This window comes from Primulina eburnea, chromosome 4 (assembly GCF_022965805.1).
Source record: "Primulina eburnea isolate SZY01 chromosome 4, ASM2296580v1, whole genome shotgun sequence".
Lineage (NCBI taxonomy): Eukaryota > Viridiplantae > Streptophyta > Magnoliopsida > Lamiales > Gesneriaceae > Primulina > Primulina eburnea.
In genome coordinates, this window is record NC_133104.1 from 5,507,729 (window position 1) to 5,530,536 (window position 22,808).

Genomic DNA, 22,808 nt, shown 5'->3' on the forward strand with positions numbered 1-22,808 from the left:
GTGTGATTTCATGACTGTGGCGCCTCTTTGAACTTGGCCGAATGGCGAAGTTGATTTTCATTCAATTATGAAGTAGTGCATCACTTCATGAAGGCTTTTCATCTATTATAAATAGGACGTATCTCATTTCCATTCATTGCACCAAATTCTCCTCTTCTCCTCTCTTTTTAATTTAGTTTTTTATACGAATTTTTAAGCACTAGCGCTTAAAGTTCAAATTTTCATGATATAAAATCTTGAGTTTGAATTTTCTAAGCTTATACGCTTAAATTCGAACTTTGGAATTTAAATTCGAGAGTTCTATTATATTTTTGAGTTTTTTCAAGCATTTGCGCTTAAATCCAAATTTTGCAAGATTTAAACTCTTGGAATTAGATTTTTAAGTTGAACGCTTAGAATTCGAAACTAGAAAGTTTGCATACCATGTTGATAGCGTTCCAAACATCTCAAATCCGTGTGGCTTTGAAATTTGTAGTGCTAATATTTTAAAGCCGTAGTCGTTGTATCTTGGGAAACGAATTGCCAACAATCGTGAGCATCGGGGCGGAGAAATATCGTTTTAAGGAAAAAAAGTCGAACTCTTGTCTCGACTATTTTCTCATAGCCATTTGGTTCACCCATTTACATCCCTTGATTTCTCAAGACAAAAGAATACCGTACCAACCATATGAACATATATAGAAATTTGAATAAACATATATATACTATGTATTAAGCTAGTGACAAGTACAAATTTAGGCTTTTTAGATCTTGGCTCGTTACATGAGCTACAAATTGGAGATAGATGAAGACAACTTCAAAAGACACGAGACAGGAGACAACAACTTCTCTTGTAGAACATTCACTAGTAGAAAAATCGGATTTTATTTCGGCAGACTATACTTCGGCAATAATAATTTACGAAGTAATACTTTACCAATAACTTCAGTAATAACAAAGCGAAGTAAAATAATATATTTTACTTCGGATGTTTAAAAACACGGGCTTCACTATTTTTTATTATTATATTTTACTTCGTTATTTCAATGTTGATGAAGTAAAAAAGAAGAAAAATAAGTTAATGCCGAAGTAATAAGATGAACCGCGCTGAACATTTGGTGAGGGCTGACATATTGCGACGGTTTTTTAACCGTTGCCGATCGTCAGCGACGGTTTTTAAGCATTCCGTCGCTATTAGCGACGGATTTTTTAAAAACCGTCGTTGTGTTATATCGATTATATTATATAGACGAGCTCATTAACTCGCCACATTTTCCACTCACCCCTGTTCTCTCTTCGAACCGCCAACACCACCGCCGTTCAACTCACCGAGAGAGAAGCAAAACACCACCACCACCGTAAGTCTAGTTATTCCGTCCCTGATGTAAAAAAAATCGTCTACTTTTGGAATACAATGATTTTTTCCAATTGGTTTCTTGTTTGCTCTCAAAATTTGCTAATTTGAGTTGAATAAACCATGTGATTTACAAAAGCATTTCGATAAACATTTTGCTCTTAACTTTTGTTTTGGACTGATTTATTTGAATTATATTGTAAAAGCATGTGCGCATTGTTCTTTGTAATTTAATTACTTTGAGCTATTCTGCACTGTTATGCAGATTAGCAAATGCTACCTAATTAGATTATTTGCTTTAAAGAACTCTTCTTGTACCCGCTTCCCTTTTAATATTATGGTTGTTTGGATTTAGAAGCTATAAGAATGAACAAGTAGACTTTTAAAAGGAACCGAGCAGAATTCAAACTTTAGCTATTACCACATCTTTTCTCATTCTTACTTTTCCACTAAGCACTAAATTATCATTTTATTTCTTGTTAGTCATTGTCTCCATCGATTTTGTTGTTTTTCTAACTTATATGCATCTGTGTAGTCTTCTTTTGTTTGTTAGTCAATAGGTAGTCTCCTTTCGTTTTTTTTTTTGCGCTCAACAAATTAAATTGAAAATGACATTATTAAATGTAATATTTTCAGGTTTAGATCAAATTCATTGTTATATATTTCTGGTCTTTTGCTGTATTGAAATGGATAAATCTTGGATTCACTCGGACAGAAGGTCAAAACAGTACGAGGAGGGTGTGGAACTGTTTATCAGAGGTTGTTTAGAGAATCCCCATATTGACCCCAATTTAATTCATTGTCCTTGTTGCAAATGTAAAAATCTTAAAAAAAGACCAGCTAAGTCCATTCGAGAGCATCTTTATTTCCATGGTTTTAGTCAAAATTATGTGAATTGGATTTGGCACGGTGAGTCTGCTTGAAGTGACAAAGTAAATTGGAGCACGAACAAGGAGCCAATTGGTAACTATCACGGACACTTTGAAACCACTAATATGTGTGAGGCATCATATGATAACTATACAGAAAATCCAGAAGCGTTTATGGAATTTTTGGAGGAAGCAGAGAAACCTTTGTATATTGGTTGTAAGCGTTACACAAAGTTGAGTGCAATTGTGAAACTATACAACACCAAAGCAAAGCATGGGATGAGTGACGCTCTATTTTCCGATCTACTAATGGATTTTGGGGATATGCTACCAGATAATCACAACCTGCCAACCAAAATGTATGATGTAAAAAAGACATTGAGTTGTTGGGCGTTGAGTCATGAAAAGATTCATGCTTGTTCCAATGATTGCATTCTTTATAGGAAGCAATATAAAGACTGCGTAAACTGCCCTAAATGTGGCTTGTCACGGTGGAAGCTAAACAAGAAGAACGTTGAGAAGAAAGGTGTTCTTGCAAAGGTGTTGTGGTCTTTCCCTCCCATACCAAGATTTAAGCGCATGTTTAAATCTCTACATACCTCGAAAAATTTAACATGGCATGCAGAAACCACAGGAGTTCCCGGTCAGTTACGTCATCCAGCTGATTCACCATCTTGGAAGTTGGTGGATCATATGTGGCCCGACTTTGAAAGTGAACCAAGAAATCTTCGCCTTGCACTTGCAGCTGATGGCATTAATCCTTATAGCAACCTTAGTAGTCGGTACAGTTGCTGGCCAATTATGTTGGTCACCTATAATCTGCCTCCAAACATGTGTATGAAAAGAAAATTCATCATGCTAACTATGCTCATTTCAGGGCCTAAACAGCCAGGAAACGATATAGATGTCTATCTTGATGTGTTAGTTGAAGATTTGCAACGATTGTGGGATGGAGTTGATGGTGTCTATGATGCTTATCGTAGACAATTTTTCACTCTTAAAGCAGTCTTACTATGGACCATCAATGACTTTCCAGCCTATGGTAACCTTAGTGGATGTACTACACATGGTTATTATGCATGCCCAGTATGCAAAGAAGATACTTGTGCAAAGCATTTGGAAAATGGGAAGAAATTGTCATTTGTTGGTCATAGACGATTCCTACCACGGTTTCATCCATATCGGAGGCAAATGAAAGAGTTCGATGGTATGGAAGAACATGGAGAATCATCTACACCATTATCTGGTGTTGCTTTGTTTGACAAGCTTTCTGATATAAGGTGTGTTTTCGGAAAGAAGATTATTGTGAAAGGTAAAAAGAGAGAATGCAAAGGACAATAATTTGGAAGATAGTAAAGAAGAAAAAGATTTTGGATCAACAGATTTCAGAAAATGTTGGAAGAAGAAATCAATTTTTTTCAATCTTCCTTATTGGAAACACCTGCATGTTAGGCATTGTCTCGATGTGATGCACATAGAGAAAAATGTCTTCGAATCTCTCATTAATACTTTGATGAATGTTAAAGGAAAAACCAAGGACAATATGGCAGCTAGGTTGGACATGGTTCAAATGGGAGTTAGGCCTGAATTGACACCTACATTTGGTAAAAAAAGAACATATCTTCCTCCTGATGCATGCTCATTCACAAAAAAAGAAAAGTTACAGGTTTGTCAGTCGAATACATTAACTTATAAATATGAAAAAAAATAACTTCTTACTTTTTAAAATGTAGTGGGGTGAAGACGTACAATGCCTCCAAAGGTATTTCTAAAGGGCCATGTTTTAAAATATTGACGGTATGTATCTTACTTATTTATGAATACATGAATTGGTAGTGGTTATTCATTAGATTGTGATTGTTGCATTAACTTTTTGATTCCATTATAAGGTAATCTGAAACAAAGTGGTTCGGTTGAGTATGGATATTGCGTGATGAGGTACATGAAAGAGATAGTCGATTGCGATGATCCACAGTTGGAAAAGATGGTGAGTTTCTTCTTGGGATAAATTTTTTGATTGATTGAGATGAATTGTTGTCTTTGGGATATATTTTATTGTTGAGATAATGTGTTGTCATTGGGATATATTTTATTGTTGAGATAATGTGTTGCCATTGGGATATATTTTATATTAGTGATAAAAAAATAAAATTTTGTTGGGTTGCTTCAGATTTTGTTGGCCAAATAATCACTGTCTATTGATCTTCCTTTCCTGTATATGTATGTATTAATATCCAGTCCAACATCTATTTTCCATATTTTCTTTGTTTATTTTTCTTCTTCTCTGTCTTTTCTGGTAAGACTTATTCATATTGATCTTTTTTTTTTATACCGAATTGCTCTTTTCTGATTCTTCCCTCTTATATTTTACACGGCCTTGCTTTTTTTCTCTCTCTTGGGGTTGTGTTTTTGCTTTATCTGTTGTTTTTGTTCAGAATTATGTTTGATCGTTTGTTATTTCGTATGAGTTATCTGTTTCTTGATATTATGTTGATGTCCAGAAGTAAGTCGTCTCTTATGGCTATTTTGAATCGTTTTTTAGTCTTGAGCTTCATTTCAGGATAATTTAGGATTTAGTTTGTGTTTTTACTATTCACTTTCATAGTGCATCTATCCCATTGAATATCAAATATTACTTTACCCGAAGTATCCAATATGTCTAATTGGTTACCTGGCCCTGGATTTCTTGATACCTGTTCTTGGGATGATTGCAATTCTCAATGTTTAGTGAGCTTGGTGTATTTGAGATAAACAGTTGGAATCAATGCTTGTTGATGGTTGAATTGAATAGGGTAAAAGACTTCAGGAAAAGCATTTGATCCATGAGATTTGGTGTCGACACCCTTCTTTTTTTTAATTCAAGTTCTTTACTTTTTCCATGGATAAATAAATTTGCTTGGTGTTCGATATGCTACATCATTTTTCTATTTGGGTGGTGCGTTACCTGCCTCTACCAGTACTGTTATATTTTATATCTGTAAATTTTTATTTGAAATAGAAGAATCTAATGTATTTTTTTTTTTTCAAATTTCAGTTTGCAGGATGCATCAAGAACCAGTACTACACCCAATGTCAATATGACGATGTTAGAAGTGAATGGAGTGAATTTGTTTACTCCTATGTAGGTGCTTAGATGGATGGTGTATGTTGGGATAAATATTTTGTTTGTCATTCTAGATTTTTGGATATACTTTTGGTTTTGTGGATGTATTTTTTGGGTTACTTGTGGATTGATGAATATGTAATTGTGGATTCGTGGATATTAATCATTTTTAGATGGATGGTGTATGTTGGGATAAACACTTACTTCGTCACTAAATGTAAATTGTGAAGTAACATGATATAAAATACTTCAACAAATAGGATAAATGCTGTAGTTATACATTATCTTTACTTCGACAAATAGGATAAATTGTGAAGTTGTTTGCGTCTATTACTTCATCAAAATACATAACTACGAAGTCTTCCAGATGAATTACTTCGTCACTCAATGTAAATTGTGAAATAAAATATTATACACTACTTCGCTAAATAATAATTAAGACGAAGTTATATATAATCTATTACTTCACTATTTACAAAAATCGATGAAGTAAAACACATTTCTTACTTCGGCACCGATCCAATTCGGGACCGGTTTTCTTTCGAAAATCGGCCAAAGACTTCAGTAATTTCAAGCATACAACTTCGGTTATTATGCGAAGTAAAAGGTACATCTATTACTTCACGTCCATATACTTCGGCAATTAACTACCGTATTACTTCATTGAATACGCGAAGTAAAAAGCGATTTTTCTACTAGTGATCATATGCAACAAAATAAACTTTTTTCTGAGAAGGAGGCTTAAGTTGAAAACTTGGATGAATATTTCAATATTCTCAAGAACATACATCTAAATCGCTGAGATTTTATTTTTATTTTTCTTGATTATGTTTTTCTATTAATTTCGACATGGGTTTTTTCTTTTGTTTTGAGTTTATGGATAGAGTTTTGTAGACTAAGGTCGTGATAAGGACAAGACAAGTTATTTTTAATGCTTTGAATTTGATATGATTATCTATTTTGATTCACTAATTTATGTCGTTTAACGCATGTGATTTAATGTGGCCAATTAAATTATATGATTTGTTGGTTAATATAAAATTGGAATGCAATAAATTAATATTTGTTCCACTAAATCAATCAACATATAAAAAATAACTAGGAATAGATATTTTTTTATATGTGACTTTAGGTTGAAAAAGTGAAATTCTATAGAAACTTAGTGTAGTTGAAACTAATTAAATTCAATTGTGAATAGTTAGGCTATTATATTTAATTAAGTTTATTAACTTGATTAATTATTTAATAAATAATCCAGTGAATTTTGTTATGAATTAAGTAATTAATTTATTTAATTCAAATTTGACACTTAGATTATAACTTAGCTTGATATCGTTGCGCGCATTAATCATTTTTAAAAATTTGATTTTTCCCTCAAATCAATGTCTTGTCGTTAGTTTTATTTTTGTGCATTATTTATGTGTATCTAGGGATGTAATCGAGTCAAGCCGAGCCGAACTCTTGAATGTTTGAGCTTGGTTCGTTTATAATCGAGCCGAGCTCGAGCTTTATTTAACGAATATATGCATGGCTCACGAGCTTATTCAAGCCTTTATCGAGCCTAAACAAGCTTAATAAATATGAATTATACATTTAAATTTCCATTAAATTAATTAAAAAATTAATTATATATTTAAAGAAAAAATACATTATTCTTATTAAAATTTGTAAATTTATTATAATAAATAAATTTAATAGATTTTTTTATATATTTCATAAATAATATGCAAAATCAATAAATCAAATATCAAAACTATTATTTTTTCATCTAAAAGATTACTCATGAATTTATCAACGAACATGTTCACGAGCTAACGAGTCGAATACTGTAAAGCTTGAGTTTGGTTTGTTTATCTTAACGAGCCTCGTTAAACAGCTCAAACGAGCTTTTATCGAATCGAGCTTCTAATAGCTCACAAACGGTTTGGTTTGTTTATATCCCTATGTGTGCCCCAACTTCTAAAATATATAAACATTAACATAATAGCGGAAGCGTAGCATCAGATTATTTAAATACATGGCATTGTATCAAACAACACATATTTTAAACGATCACACGACATATTATTTTACAATACATTTTGGGACAATTGAACATATTAACCCTTTAATTTTCCTCCGAGTGTGGCTCTAGTTCTTCTATATCTGGAATTTACAGTAAATATAAGAAAAAAGAGGTTAAGTTTTTGAGTACTTAGTGAGGTAATATTCTAGATTTTCATTTATATATCTAATAAATTAATATTATACCAAGGCTGTAATCAAAATGTTATGATGTATTGCAATGAACAAAACAATGACGTAATGCGAGAATATGCAATGACTGTTCCAGATTCTAAAATGATTGTGTATGCTAAAGAGGTGAATCCCAACATCATTCGTTGTAGTTATTTTCCCCACGTATTCAAGTAGAATCCGTACAATCTATCAGTTACGAGCCAAGGTGAAAACACAATGCCAGACCGAAGTCACGTGTTTAGATGAATCATATACATGAATTTGAAACTCATTATTCATTGGACTCACTTTCCGGGCCAAAGTCACGTTGTCAAGTGGACTAGAAAATATCAAAATAATGAGACGCCTGTAGTGTGAAAGTAAAAAGACATATTGCTCAAGGGTATTTCAGTTCGAGGATCACTCTTATTTTATGTATCTATTCATGAAACACTCCATAATATTATCTTTCATATCCTTCTCTACTAAATTTTGTAAGATCATGATCCGATCAATTTATTTATTTTTTTCAAGTTTATAATATTAGGTCAGGGTTTAGGGTTACAATAAGACCACAAAGAGGAAAAAAAAGAGAGAGAGAATAAACACTTCAGTAATAATGTAATGCGATCATTCATCTTTAATCATCCATTTCTTATTAACTTTGATCCTTCATCTCTTGTTTTCATCAATCTTTTTATTTTTTTTATCATTTATAATTTTTTTTTGCAAACTCATCCAATCCTCTTATCTTTTGTCAACACATGAGAGTTACTTAAAAGTTTCAAAGCACCAAAAAGCCTTATTTCTCTCAAAATTTAGATAAGGCTTATGATCAGGTTGAAAAACTAAAATTCCATAACGATAATGCAATTGGATCTAACTAAATCCAGTTATGAATAATTGGACCGTTAGATTTAATTGTGTTTATTAAGTCAATGAATCGTTTGATAAATAATCTAGAAAATTTTATGGTGAATTAAATCATTAATTTATTGAATTTGAATTTTATACCCAGATTATATCTTAGCTTGTTATCGTTGTGTGCTAAAGTCATTTTTAAGAAATTGAATTTCTCTCAAATCAATATCTCGTGGCTAGTGTTATTTGCGTGGTTGAGTTAAATTATTATTTAATTCAATTTTAATTATTTGTTCTCACCTCACTTGAATTTTATTAGAATAAATTAGAAAAAAATAGTACATATCATAGTATTTAAATGTTGATATATGTAGGTACAATACTAATTAGACTCGTCATCCATTTACTATTGTTTGACCTAGTATGTTTGTTAGATTTATCCCCAAAGAAAAATATCTATAATATAATAAAATTTACCATACATTGATTTTTCTTAAAATAACATTTCAAATATCAAATTTAAGGAATTTTTTAATTTTCGCAATCTTGAAAAATGAATTCCGAAAGTAGATCGATACGTGAAGGTGTCTTTGAATTAAGTAAAGAAATTGGTTGAATTTTTTTTTTAAGAAATTGTTGGAATTTTTTGATACGTGAAGGTGTCTTTGAATTAAGTAAATAAATTGTTAGAATGTTTTTTTACGGAATTGTTAGAATTTTTTAATAAAGAATGATTTCAAAATTATAGTATCTGAATTCATAGTAATAATTATTAAATAATTTAAATACTATTGGTATCCTTTCAATTTCAAATTCAAAATTTAAATTATTTTTCCAAGTCATGTCCACAGTCCAATCATAGAAGACCATCAATCCTATGGAATAACTCAACAAATCAAGTTTTATAGCATCAACCAATAATAGAGGACAATCCTCGTTAATTCATTCAAGATACGGTTTCGATGTAATAGTTTCATGAGCTAATTATGAACAACACCATTTGTCGATTTTCTCATAAACATTACAGAAATAAAAAGTCTCGATTTTTTCATAATCGATTGAATCTCCAACGTAACTGAATTATTAATCACCTCTCGAACCACGAGTGAGTTCAGGTAAACGTTGGTGAGACCTCGACGAAAGACATAAATCCATACCCATACGATTAGACATTAGATTTGCCACAACTGAATTAGTAGAGGATTGACAATACCTAGGCATGGTTCGGTACGGTATATCGATTTTTTAATAATACCGTTACCCTACCGAAATTTTTCCGTACCGAAAAATGAATACCGATATCGTACCGAAATTATTTCGGTATAACATAAATTACATATCGTTCTTACCAAAAAAATTCGGTATACCACAATTTCGCTACGGTATCGGTATAATATCGTTAATATTGGTATATGCGGTATATTTCGATATGATATGCACGATATACCGAAGTTTCGGTATTTTTTCCTATCCATAACAATACCTATTTTAGTTTAAATAACTAAAAAAATTAGCGAAAAATAACAATGGGCTGAATACATCTTCTGTGGGCTTGACTATATAATAGGACCAAATATATAAAGTATAATGAGGAAAAACATATTTTTTTTGTATAAAAATTTAAATATCAAATCCAAATAAATTACTTTATATATGAACTCTTATAACCATTAAATAAAATAATTATTTAAACTATATTTTTTGTTGTTTTAAAATTTTATGGTGTGAAATATGCTCCATAGATTTAATATATTAGTTAATTAATGGATTAGTATGGGTGAATACCTTTTATATTATTTATAAAGATATTATTTAATAATAATAATAATAATAATTTTTATTATATTTTACTTATAATTAGTAATATGATTAGTTAAAAATAAATAGACAAGATAATGGTAATATTAAATATAAGACAAAAACTTGTGTGAGACGGTCTCACGGATCGTATTTGTGAGACGGATCTCTTATTTGGGTCATCCTTGAATAAGTATTACTTATTATGCTAAAAGTATTACATTTTATTGTGAATATGAGTAGGGTTGATCCGTCTCATAGATTAAGATCCGTGAGACAATATCATATGAGACTCGTAAGTTCCCTCTTTTTCTCCTCCGTCGACTAATCTAAAACGTGGAACCTTTTTGAAGCGGCGTGTCAAAATTCGTTTTTCCATCTTTCTGTATATATATATAGGCAAAAACAAAATTTATATAAACATTTTCGAAGAATTCTGAAAACGGCCAAGAAAGGAAGAGGAGAAGAACGAGAAAGAATGGGAGAAGAAAAGGGCAAGCTCGAATCGATCAGGGAATGGGTCGTGGAGCACAAGCTTCGAGCAGTCGGTAATTATTTTGTTCTTATTTGTTTGTTTTATTTCTGACGATTTTCTGTTGGAAGATTGAATTTTTAATGGGTTGTTTGCTTTTATTGTTTGTTCGAAGGGACTTTATGGGCTAGCGGGATCGTGGGTTCTATGGCGTATAATTGGTCGCAACCAAATATGAAAACCAGTGTCAAGATTATTCATGCTAGGTATAGCTGTTTATGATCTCGATCAATTTTCTATTTCTTTCTTTTCCTTATTTGTATTGTTTATTGAGTTTTCTTAGTGATGATTCAGTTATCCTGCTGATTTCCATTTGCTTTTGAAATGATTGGTAGGAACTAGGATCATTTTCCAATTGGGCGTAGGTTGATAAAAATATGCATTTGTAGAATCCGATGTAGCTTTGTGATTCTTGATGAAAAATCTGCATTTATAAGGCCCATGTTTTGGCAAAATCTCACAGTTAATGTTTTAAGAAAAATGCGATTTTGCTCCCAAGTAATCCATGGCCGTACTGCATCCAGGGCTCGCCACAAGTAGATTTTGGTCTTATGCCCTTTGGTGATTTAAGTATTGGGTATAAACTTGAACTTCCAAATGGGATGTTTGATTGAAACATTATATGATAACGAATCTCGACGATTTCGGAAGATAAAACTCATTGCATGTTGTATTTGGAAACTCAAGAGATAGAAATGATGGCATATTTTGGTTATAGAACTGTAGTCTGTCCATGTCTTGATACAAGCAGAATTCATATGTTTTGGTGTAGTGCTCTTATATACATCTGCTGGCATGTGATGTTTGGACATAGAATCAAGTCCTTGTGAATGGGCATAGCCAGGTGCTCTTATTTTACGACGGTAGGGACGTGGTGTATCCATTTTTGGGACATGAAACCAACCAGCTGATTTTGGGGGGTTCTTCTTCTCTTTTTATCTTGAAATGCATAATGTTTCCATCAAATAACTATCACGATTGTGTTAAAGTAGACCGGAAATTGAGGATTTCAAATGCCGTAGCAATCCTTCCATCCATTTGTTGAACCTGGTTGTAGCTGATGCTAAACTAGGTGGAAGGTCATACTCACATGTAAACAATGAAAAGATCCTTATTGATATTATTTTACCTGTGTTTAACCATTTGATTCAGAATGAATCATAAATTGTGGCAAAAACATCTCATCTTTATTTAATTTAGAGTTTTCGCGAGAGTTTTATTAACTGTTGTTATGCGATATCTGATACTTGCCAATTCCTTGAACAATATTTCTTGGAAACAGGCTGCATGCGCAGGCTCTTACACTTGCTGCGTTAGCTGGTGCTGCCGTTGTTGAGTATTATGATCACAAGACAGGAGCAAAAGAAGAGCGTGTGGCGAAGTTCCTCGAATTTCATCAACAGCAGCCACACAAAGATTGAACTCCTTTTCTTGCAGAAATTCACATATGTTAGATGTCACCATTTTTCTGTTCAAGAAGATGATCACACTTATTAGCACATGGAGTTTCCCGTTTTTACTTGGCTTATAACCATCACTATTGTTGTGAAGATACTGATTTATTCTTTTCTCGTCCTTTTTTATTTTTCTTCGACGATTTAAAAATATATGTTTTATATTGATAACAATAGTTTAATCAATTTTATTTTTCAGGTGAATTTAAAATCTATTTATTAAAATTTATTATAGTACATAACAAAAAATTATAGTATTTTATTAGTTTATAAATTAATTTTTTTTAATTAATCTAACCTATAATGGAATTCAAATATGACGTGAATATATATATATATATATATATATATATATATATATATATATATATATATATATATATATATATATATATGACAAATAAAAAATTAAATGTATAAAATAAGATAATTATAATATTTAATTTTTTTTTATATAAAGTTTGATTAATTGTAAATATTTTAACATATTCATTCTGCATTTTTAAGAATAAATAATTATTTTGTTTTTTTTTTAGTGAATAATTAAAATTTAATTATAATAAATTTAATATCGACTTATTTATTATTTTTAATAAATTAAATCAATAATTAAAAATATTTATATTGATAGATAAAAATATTTTAAATAAATAAAAATTATACATGTACAACTGTAGTTCAAAAAATCTAAAAAAAATTTCTTAATCATAAATTACAAAATCAATTATTCAGAAAAATCTAAAAATTAAAATCCATAATCATAAATTACAAAATCACTTATACAAATATCGATAAAAATCATGTAAAATAAATCTACAAAGTTATGTGGAAAAATCTTTAGAAATTTGTGAGTTTATATAAAAGTCAATAATGTCGGAGAAATAGATTGACATAGGAAATACATTAAATGCATTTTAGTGGTGATTAATTGTGAGGAAAAGACATGTATTTTGCAGGTTTAGTTGAAAGTTGCATATGGAAGGAAATTGCCTACACACTGTTTCGCATGGACGAGTAGCTCTATTAATAGAGCTCCCTCTCCTCATTCAAAAAACATTCTTCATCGAGTTCTTTATAATCTTATAGCATTTGAGTGTTTAGTTCTATAATATTTGTGAGGTATTTGTTCTCATGTATTGAGAGAATATGTATTCTTTTTGCAAACACAGTGAGTGATTGTACACTATAAAATATTATAGTGAAATTCTTTTCATATTTCCCGTGGTTTTTACCTTAATAATTTTTTAAGATTTTTCCACGTAAATCTCGGTTTCCAGTTTTTAATTTATTTTCATATTGTTATTTCAAGTTGTTGCACGTGAGACCAACAAATGGTATCAGAGCATTGGTTTAAAATTTATTAAAATTCTGAGTATGCTCTGTGGTTACAGTCTAGACTGATCTTCTACATCAGAAAAGATTTTTTTGAGAAATTTTTTATTAAAGAGGAGTTATTTTGTACAGTTACCTAAATTATTGTAGACATAATGGCGGACGGATACGAGATAGCAAAATTCAATGGAAACAATTTTATGTTGTGAAAAATAAAGATACAAGTAGTTTTAAGAAAGGAGAATTGCTTGGCGGCTGTTGGAGATAAACCAGTGGAAATGACGGACGATGGAAAGTATAATGAGATGAATTATAATGTTATTGTCAATTTACACTTGGTCATAGCAGACGAAATAATGTCAAGTATCTGTAAGATAAAAAATGAAAAATTGGTATGGATTATTATGACAAATATGTACTAGATCAAGTCATTATACAACAAGATTTTCTTAAAGAGAATGCTTTATACTTTTCGGATGGTGGAATCATAATCGATGATCGACAATATCAACACACTAAATACTCTATTTGCCCAACTCGCTTCTTTGAGGCATAAAATAGAGGAAAATGAACGTGTTGAGCTTCTACTTCAAAGTTTACCAGATTCAAATGATCAACTTATCATCAACATAACCAATAATATTTTTATGGGCTTTCTAAAATTCGACGATGTCTTGACTGCAGTTCTCATAAAAGAAAGCTGGCCAAATATAAAGAAGATAAGTTGGTAACTTTGAAGCAGCCAGAGGCTTTACCGATGATAAAATGAAAATTTATGGACTACAACTCCAGTGAGAGCCAAATACGAGGTAGATCAAAGTCAAGAAGTAAGAAGAAAAATATTTAGTGCTATTAATGTGAAGGTAAAAGACACTTAAAAAAAGAATAGGATTATCGAGAAGAGTTCTCAAGGAAATGTGGCCCGTACTTCAGACGGTAGTAAAATATTATTCAGCGAAGCGGCAACAGTTTTAGAAGACAATCACAAATTTTGTGACACGTGGATTATGGATTCAGGTATGACGTGGCACATGACATATTGGAGAGAATGATTTGATCATTATGAACTAGTCTCGGGAGGATTTGTATTAATGGGAAATGATCATATGCCTTTGAAATAGCTGGGATCTGTATTATCAAAATAAAAATGTTTGATATCACCATTCTCATCATACAAGATGTATGACATGTAAAGGGAAATGAAAAAAAATCTTTTGTCCTTGGGGAAATTGGATGACATCGAGTGCAAAACCCGTATCGAGAACATGATCATGAAAATTTCGAAAGTTGCGCTTGTGGTTATGAAAGCAGAATTTTTTTTGCAAATCTATATGTACTTTTGAAAGAAACACACAAATAGACGGAACTAACTGTTGTATCAATTAGTTCAAGAGAAGAATTAACAGCGTAATGACATAGAAAGCCCGGACATATGTCGGAACGAGGGTTGAAAATTGTCTCAGAACGGAAGCTACTGTTGGGACTTACAAAAATGTCACTACCATTTTGTGAGCATTGTGTTACCAGTAAACAACATATATTAAAATTTGACACTTCTACCAAAAGCAAAAGCATATTAGAGCTGATTCATTCGGATTTTGGCAAGCACCAGTTGTATCCCTAGGAGGAGTGAGATACTTTGTCTAGTTCCTCGATGATTTCTCTAGGAGATGTTGAATGTATCCAATCAAGAAGAAATCAGATCTTTTTCGGATCTTCAAAGATTTCAAAGCGCGGGTTGAACTTGATTCTGAAAAGAAAATCAAGTGTTTGAGGACTGACAATGGATGAGAATATACCAGTGATGAGTTTGATGCATTTTGTCAATATGAGGGCATCAAAAGAAAATTCACGACGACTTACACACCTCAAGAAAATTGAGTGACGGAGCGGATGAACAGGACCTTGTTGTACAAAACAAGAGTCATGTTGAGGACTGCTGGTCTAGACAAGTCATTTTGGACGGAAGCAGTCAAAACCGCTTGTTATATTATCAATCGTTCTCTTTCAGTGGCGATTGATATGAAAACTCCAATGGAGATGCGGAATCGGAAGCTGGCAGATTATTCTTACATTTGGAAGTATTGTGTACGTTCTGTACAATGAGTAAGAAAGATCGAAGTTGGATTCAAAATTCAGAAAATATATCTTCTTTGATTATGCTGATAGAGTAAAGGGGTTTCGCTTGTGGGATCCTACTGTCCACAAGCTTGTCATCAGGAAAGATGTTATCTTCGAGGAAGATAAAGACATGCTGAATTCAGAAACTACTATATTTCAGATGAAAAATAAGACGGACGAATGTCAAATTTCTTGTTAAGACCACCAGGTTGGCTTTCAGATTATGTCACGGAAAGAAATATTACATATTGTCTATTATTAGAGGATGGTGAGCCATCGAGTTTCCACGAGGCTACTCAAAGCTCGGATGTATCCTTGTGGATGATAGCAATGCAGGAAGAATTGGAGACATTAGACAAGAATAAAACTTAGGATCTTGTTACACTACCACGAAGGAGGAATGTCATTGATAAGAGATGTGTCTATAAGATAAAGCATGATAGGATTAACCAAGTGGAGCGGCATCATGCTAGATTGATGGTAAAATGGTATATTCAGAAAGAGGACATTGATTTCAGTGATATATTTTTTCATGTGGTTTGGCTCACAACAGTCAGAGTAGTGTTGACATCGTGTGAAATATTTGACCTACATCTAGATGTGAAAACGACGTTTCTTCATTGAAATCTTGAAGAAGAAATATATATGCTCTATCCAGAAGCTTTTACAAAAAAAGGCAAAGAGAACTTGGTTTGCATGTTGAACAAATCTCTGTACGGTCTCAAACAGGCGCCGAGGTATTGATACAAGAGATTTGATTCCTATATCATAATACTTGGATACAATAGACTGAGTGCAGACCCTTGTTCATATTTCAAGAGGTCTGGTGATGATTATTTCATTTCGCTGTTGTATGTGGATGACATGTTGGTAGCAGGCAAAAAAAAAAAAAAAAATTAGGTCCAAAGATTGAAGGCACAATTGGCTAGAGAATTTGATACGAAGGACTTGAGACCAACAAATAAGATTTAGGGATGCAAATTCATCGAGACAGAAGTAACATAAAAATTTGGCTTTCACAAAAAAATTATTTGAAGAAAGTCTAGCAACGCTTAAACATGCAAGATAATAAGCCAATTTCGACCTATCTTCCTATTAACTTCAAGTTATCCTCGCAGATGTGTTCTAGCAGTAAATCAGAGAGGATGTAGATGTCCGGGTACTATATGCATCAGTGGTGAGAAGTTTAATGTTCGCCATGATCTGTACAAGACCGGACATTGCTCAAACAGTTAGAACAATTAGTCAGTATATGACGAATCTTGGAAGAAAGCATTGTAGCACTATTAAGAAGATCCTTAGATACATTAAGAATACCTCAAATGCTGTATTATGTTTTGAAGGATCAGTTTTACACTCAAAGACTATGTCGATTCAGATTATACAGGTGATCTGGATAAGAGAAAATATACTATGAGTTATGTGTTTACACTTGCAGGAAATTGTGGAAATGTAGAAGATCCATACAAAAGATAAAATAGCTTATTTTTTGACCAAGCTAGTGAACAATGACGATAAAACCAAAGACCAAAAGTTGACAATATAACCAAATAACACAGTACATGCATCAAATTTACAGAAACATTTTCTTTAGAGAATTATGAAAACCATGCTCAATTATAGGGATCGTGAATGAAGTGCAAGATTATGTAAATACGAGCATGTCAGGTATAAATGCACCAAATCAAATAATATCCATATGTTTTTTTACGAGACAGTAACACATAGTCTCAAAATATAATTGTTGCTCTAAAATAACAACAATCATTTTTCTTGTCAAACAAATGTTAATTTTAACACAAATAATTTATAGACAATATATAATAGATGTCTTTTCAATACATTTTTCAAGCTTATCGTCTAGTTTTTTCATATCATGTGAATGCTAGTATGTCAGGTACAAATGCAAGAAATTTGTTGTTTATTAACTAAATTAATTTCTTGATCTCTTAGGACCATATTTAAAAAGTTGATTAATTCCATTTAATTTTCTATTTATAATCGAAAACAAATCAGGTAAAAAAATCGCACACTTGATAATATGAAACTTAACATAGAAAAACGGAAACCAGCAAGAGTAACGCCACAAGCAGCGATCTTTCGCCGACATTTAATGCAAATGCCCCCGCTCCCCGCCATCTTGGATCTCACCATTTCTCTAACTTTCAGGTTTTCACACGCAAACTCATACAACACACACACAAAAATGTATCTGAATTCATACATGCACATGCATTAATATTCAGTCTGCATCAAATAATCGACCTTTTTTTTTGGTTGTTTGATACATGCTCTCTTCTATCAATTAATCCGCATCCCACATTCGGAATGTTCCGTTCATTTCATGATTAAAATGTTCTGAACTTGTTTCGTTTTGAATTTAGTATTGAATCGCTTATTTCTTGCTCTGGAAATTGTGATCAGAACATAAAAAATGGGCAGTGATGAGTTTTCCAACATTAGCTACGCCAAAAAACATCAAAAGAAAATTTCTGTGGCGTACCCTTTTCATTATATGTTTCAAGAGCAAAGATTTGTGTGTCTTTTGGTTGGAATTGCCATTGCTTGTGTGGTTTTCACTGTCATTCCTTCGAATTTGCCTCGGCAGAATGAAAGGATCTGGCTTTCAGAGGATTCGGCCCAGGTTCCTCGGAGGATTGCTTATGAATTACACGACGGATTCGGGTACCACAGCGCAGGTATTATTAGCTATTAAAAAATTTTGAATTCTAATGGATCTCTTCTTCTTCTTCTTCTTTTTTCTCAATTTATCTCTTTTTTCTTAATAAGCTGATGGATTTCAATGTTTTCTCCATTTTCTGCATGCAGTGTTCTTGTTTATTCCGTGATTTTGATCCCAAATTTAAAGGATTTCTGAAAATCTCTGCTCTTTATTATATGTTTAAAACCTTGGGTTAGAAATATCATAATTAATCAAATTGAGTGTTTTTGTAGATGTAATATGATCGTGAGTAGTGATTTCTTTTGTTCTATAATCTCTATGAATCAAGTAAAATATGAGGAGTTTTCATACCGAGAAACACTGAAAGGGACATGCAAAGTAGGCTTTTTTTTTTAATAAAAAAATGAAGTATAAAATTCTTCAACAAAAGCATATTTTTAGAATGTTCAACGTGATGCAGGTGGGAAGGTTCCTTTAAGTTTGAAAAGCAAAAGTTTGAGGGTTTTGGTCACCGGTGGAGCTGGTTTTGTAGGGAGCCATCTGGTGGACCGTTTGATGGCTCGGGGCGACAGTGTAATTGTCGTTGATAACTTTTTCACTGGAAATAAGGAAAACGTTTTGCACCATTTTGGAAACCCAAGATTTGAGCTCATTCGGCACGATGTAGTCGAGCCCATTATGCTAGAAGTGGATCAAATTTACCATTTGGCCTGCCCTGCTTCTCCAGTGCATTACAAGTATAACCCTGTCAAGACCATTATATCCTCTCACTTGTTTCTTTCATTTATCATCCATTTCTTGATTTATTTTACTCTAATCAGTGATCTTCACAATGTGCTTATACATTTAAAGTTTTGAAAAACATTCAAGAAATATATCATGTCCTGGTTGGAGTTCTGGTAAGATTTTTCTTGACTGTCTTTTCTTGAGATCACAAAACAAATGTGATGGGAACACTGAATATGTTGGGACTGGCGAAAAGGGTCGGCGCTCGTTTTCTCCTAACGAGCACCAGCGAAGTGTATGGTGACCCTTTGCAGCATCCACAAAACGAGACTTATTGGGGCAATGTCAACCCCATTGGTGAGTCAGGACAAAGAAACTCCATTTTCTTGTAAAAGTTAGAGATACTTATCTCAAGTTAGTCGTATGTTATCTTATTTAGCTTTGATCGATTTCTTGGCAGGCGTTAGGAGTTGTTATGATGAGGGAAAACGTACAGCTGAGACCTTGACCATGGATTACCACAGAGGACTCAATCTTGAGGTAACATATTGATCAGGATTCAGAATCAATAATATAGATTTGATTGTCACATTTTATTTATCTGGACATCTTTTATCCAGGTGAGAATTGCTAGGATTTTCAACACTTATGGGCCTCGCATGTGCATAGATGATGGGCGTGTCGTTAGCAATTTCGTCGCTCAGGTCTTGACAACCTTAAAATTTTTGATGCAAAATGTGTGTTATCCGGTATTGTTGAGTTTTATGCAGTTGTTTTCTGATAAAACTTTTTCAGGCCTTAAGAAAGCAGCCCTTGACTGTTTATGGGGATGGGAAGCAAACCAGAAGTTTCCAATATGTTTCTGATCTGGTCAGCAACCATATGTTTCTTGCATAAAGATAGCCAAGATATACTCCTTTGATAACCAATCGCACACAAAATTTCATGTTTTGCAAACAGGTGGAAGGTCTAATGCGACTAATGGAAGGCGATCACGTAGGTCCATTCAATCTTGGGAACCCTGGTGAATTCACCATGCTTGAACTAGCTCGGGTAAACTCTTACACCATCACAAGTTTCCGAACTTCAGAGTCCTTGTTATGAACAGTGAGGTGCTTTTGAAAGCTTTTGAGATGTGTTATCCATACAGGTGGTACAAGATACAATTGATCCAAATGCAAGGATCGAGTTTAGGCCGAATACAGAAGATGATCCTCACAAGAGAAAACCAGACATTTCGAAGGCCAAGAAGCTTCTCGGATGGCAACCGAACGTGCCTTTAACGAAGGGACTTCCTCTGATGGTGTCGGACTTCACACAACGCATATTCGGAGATCAGAAAGATCAGACAGGCGCGTAGATTTCTACATTTTTATGAGACTGAGAAAAAGACCGAAAGTAGGAGCTAGAGAAAATGGAATAATGCATGGAAAATTCAAAAGTAGTATTTCTTTATAAGAGTAATAATTTTATAATAGTAAACTGGTAGAGAAACGCAGATTTGAAGTAATTTCTTGACAGCAAATTAACCAAATTCTTTGTTTTGAGAGTTGGGGGAATTAGTGTTTGAACGATTCAGCTTCATTTACATATGTTCATGTTCAAAAGCTCCCCTGCAAACATGGGGCAACTTTAAAAAGATGTTTCAGCTTGTTTCTAACAAGAAGAAAATATACTTAACCAATGGAATTCATTTTGAAACCCCATTTTCCAAATTTTTACCATGTAAGATATGTTTAACTAGGATGATTAGGTCTCTTATGAAACGGTCTCACGAATTTTTATCTGTGAGATGTGTCAATCCTATCGATATTCATAATTAAAAGTAGAGTGAGTCGTCTCATGGATCATGATCTGTGAGATTGGTATTCACAATAAAAAGTAATACTGTTAGCATAAAAAGTAATATTTTTTCATGGGTGATCCAAATAAGATATTCGTCTCACAAATACGACCCGTGAGACCGTCTCACACAAGTTTTTGCCTTAAAAGTAATAATCTTAGCACAAAAAGTAATATTTTTTCATGGATGACCTAAATAACAAACCCGTCTCACAAAATACGACCAGTGAGACCGTCTCGCACAAATTTTTGGCAACGTGGATTATATCAATTTATTAATAATAACTTCTAGATACGATTATCAATTTAACTCAATGATATCATAAAATAAATATATAAATGGATCAAAATTATTACTTAACAGTGTGACTGTAATATTATTGCAGTAAATCTAGATTTTTCTTATTTTCTGTATAGCGGACAAGTATATCAAACGGCTCGGATTTTTCTGAGTCATTTTTTTTTTTTACAGGGAGGTGGGCCTGGATCACTCATGTGGAGTGATCCGCGCGGTTCATTGCCCGTGCAGGCACTAGGGTGAAACAAACCCAAAAAGAAAGAAAATTTGTAATTTTAGTTCTTTAAGTTGGTCTATTTTAAGTTTTCATTTAAAATTTGTCAAAGTTTGTTTTTATACAATAATTTAGATTGTTTTGTTTTGTCGATTTTTCTGTTTTGTAAATTTTTTTGGTCGATAGTCACTAACTAACAAATATTACTTATTTGACATCGATATTTTTATATATGACTTATATTATACACATTAAAATCTATCTAAACAAAAATAAAAAGAAAATTATAAGTTTTTTCCTTTCAATTGAAATATTATGTGTCATTTTGTCTTTATTTTTCTTTTTTTTTATTTGGATTTATTTTAATATGTGTAATAGATTTTATTTTCGTCAGACGGGGGAATCAAGGTTTTTTTGGTCCACGTAATCTACTGTACATTTTGGCGACGGAATATATATCCAAACCGTCGCTAAAATTTAGCGACGGTTTTTAAACTGTCGCTAAAATTAAATCCGTGACGGTTAACAAATCGTTGCTCATTTTAGCGACGATTTAAGTAAAACACCGTCGCTAAGATTAGCTACATTCCAAAATGTATTTTTGCTGCGAAAAGTTATTTTTGTTGTAGTGAAGATAGAGAAAAAAACAGGGATGTCTGACATATTCCGTCGTTTACGTGGACCAGCGTCCGTGCTTACGAAGCGGTTTTGATATATATTACGTAGCTGAAATATTCTGTCGCTTACGTGGATCAGCGTCAGTGCTTACGAAACGCGGACTGATTCAGGGATAGGTGACTTTGGTTTGTTTGGTCAATAGGATTTTCAGACTCCGTCTTGGTCGAACATACACAGTTTTACAAATTTACTTAATGTTGGTCCGCTGCATCTTGTACATGACATTCAACCACAGAATGATGCTGAGGAAAATGAACAACATTCAATTGAGATCGAATAATTCTTACGACATCTCCTACGGTTTTTAAATCGTCGCTAAGATGAGCGACGGTAGTTTAACCATCGCAGATTCCATTTTAGCGACAGTTTGAGAAACCGTCGCTAAAATTAGCGACGTTTTGGATGTATACTCCGTCGCTAAAATATACAGTAGATTACCTGGGCCAGCGTCCGGGCTTACGAAGCGTGGACGCTGCTCCACGTAAGCAGCGTCCGCGCTCCGTAAGCGCGGATTGCCGTAGTTTTGAAAAGTTTTTTTTTTTTACATTATTTTTGAATTTTTTTAAAAAATTTACATTATTTTTAAAAATATCCAGTGATGATTTATTGGATTTTGGTAAAAAAAAAATCACTTAAAAAAATCAAAATTATTGTTGAACATTGATAAGTTATATGAATAAAACCTAAAACAACTTAGGCCCTGTTTGGTTTGAGGGATAAAGTAGGTTTATATTATTTAACCTACTTT

The 22,808-nt window shown here is 32.7% G+C and overlaps 1 protein-coding gene, 1 long non-coding RNA gene and 1 pseudogene across 2 annotated transcripts; all 3 read left to right on the forward strand.

The window, feature by feature from the left end:
- The first annotated feature begins 1,270 nt into the window (after window positions 1-1,270).
- LOC140829728 (uncharacterized) lies at window positions 1,271-5,474 on the forward strand. Its single transcript, XR_012117503.1, has 4 exons — window positions 1,271-1,337; window positions 1,970-2,134; window positions 4,121-4,189; window positions 5,237-5,474. It is a non-coding gene; the product is annotated as an uncharacterized lncRNA (long non-coding RNA).
- Window positions 5,475-10,517: 5,043 nt separating this feature from the next.
- Window positions 10,518-12,262, forward strand: LOC140829729 (uncharacterized). Its single transcript, XM_073193033.1, has 3 exons — window positions 10,518-10,728; window positions 10,828-10,918; window positions 11,995-12,262. The coding sequence occupies exons 1-3, from the start codon at window positions 10,659-10,661 to the stop codon at window positions 12,131-12,133; spliced, it is 300 nt and encodes a 99-aa protein (XP_073049134.1). The 5' UTR covers window positions 10,518-10,658; the 3' UTR covers window positions 12,134-12,262.
- A 5,500-nt stretch (window positions 12,263-17,762) lies between these two features.
- LOC140830014 (UDP-glucuronic acid decarboxylase 2-like) lies at window positions 17,763-20,406 on the forward strand (annotated as a pseudogene).
- The last annotated feature ends 2,402 nt before the right edge of the window (window positions 20,407-22,808 follow it).

Excerpts from the sequence above, each read along its gene's own strand:
- LOC140829729 (XM_073193033.1), top strand. The coding sequence starts at position 10,659 with ATGGGAGAAGAAAAGGGCAAGCTCGAATCGATCAGGGAATGGGTCGTG. Across the intron at positions 10,729-10,827 it reads GCACAAGCTTCGAGCAGTCG|GGACTTTATGGGCTAGCGGG; the intron begins GTAATTATTTTG and ends GTTTGTTCGAAG. Across the intron at positions 10,919-11,994 it reads GTCAAGATTATTCATGCTAG|GCTGCATGCGCAGGCTCTTA; the intron begins GTATAGCTGTTT and ends TCTTGGAAACAG.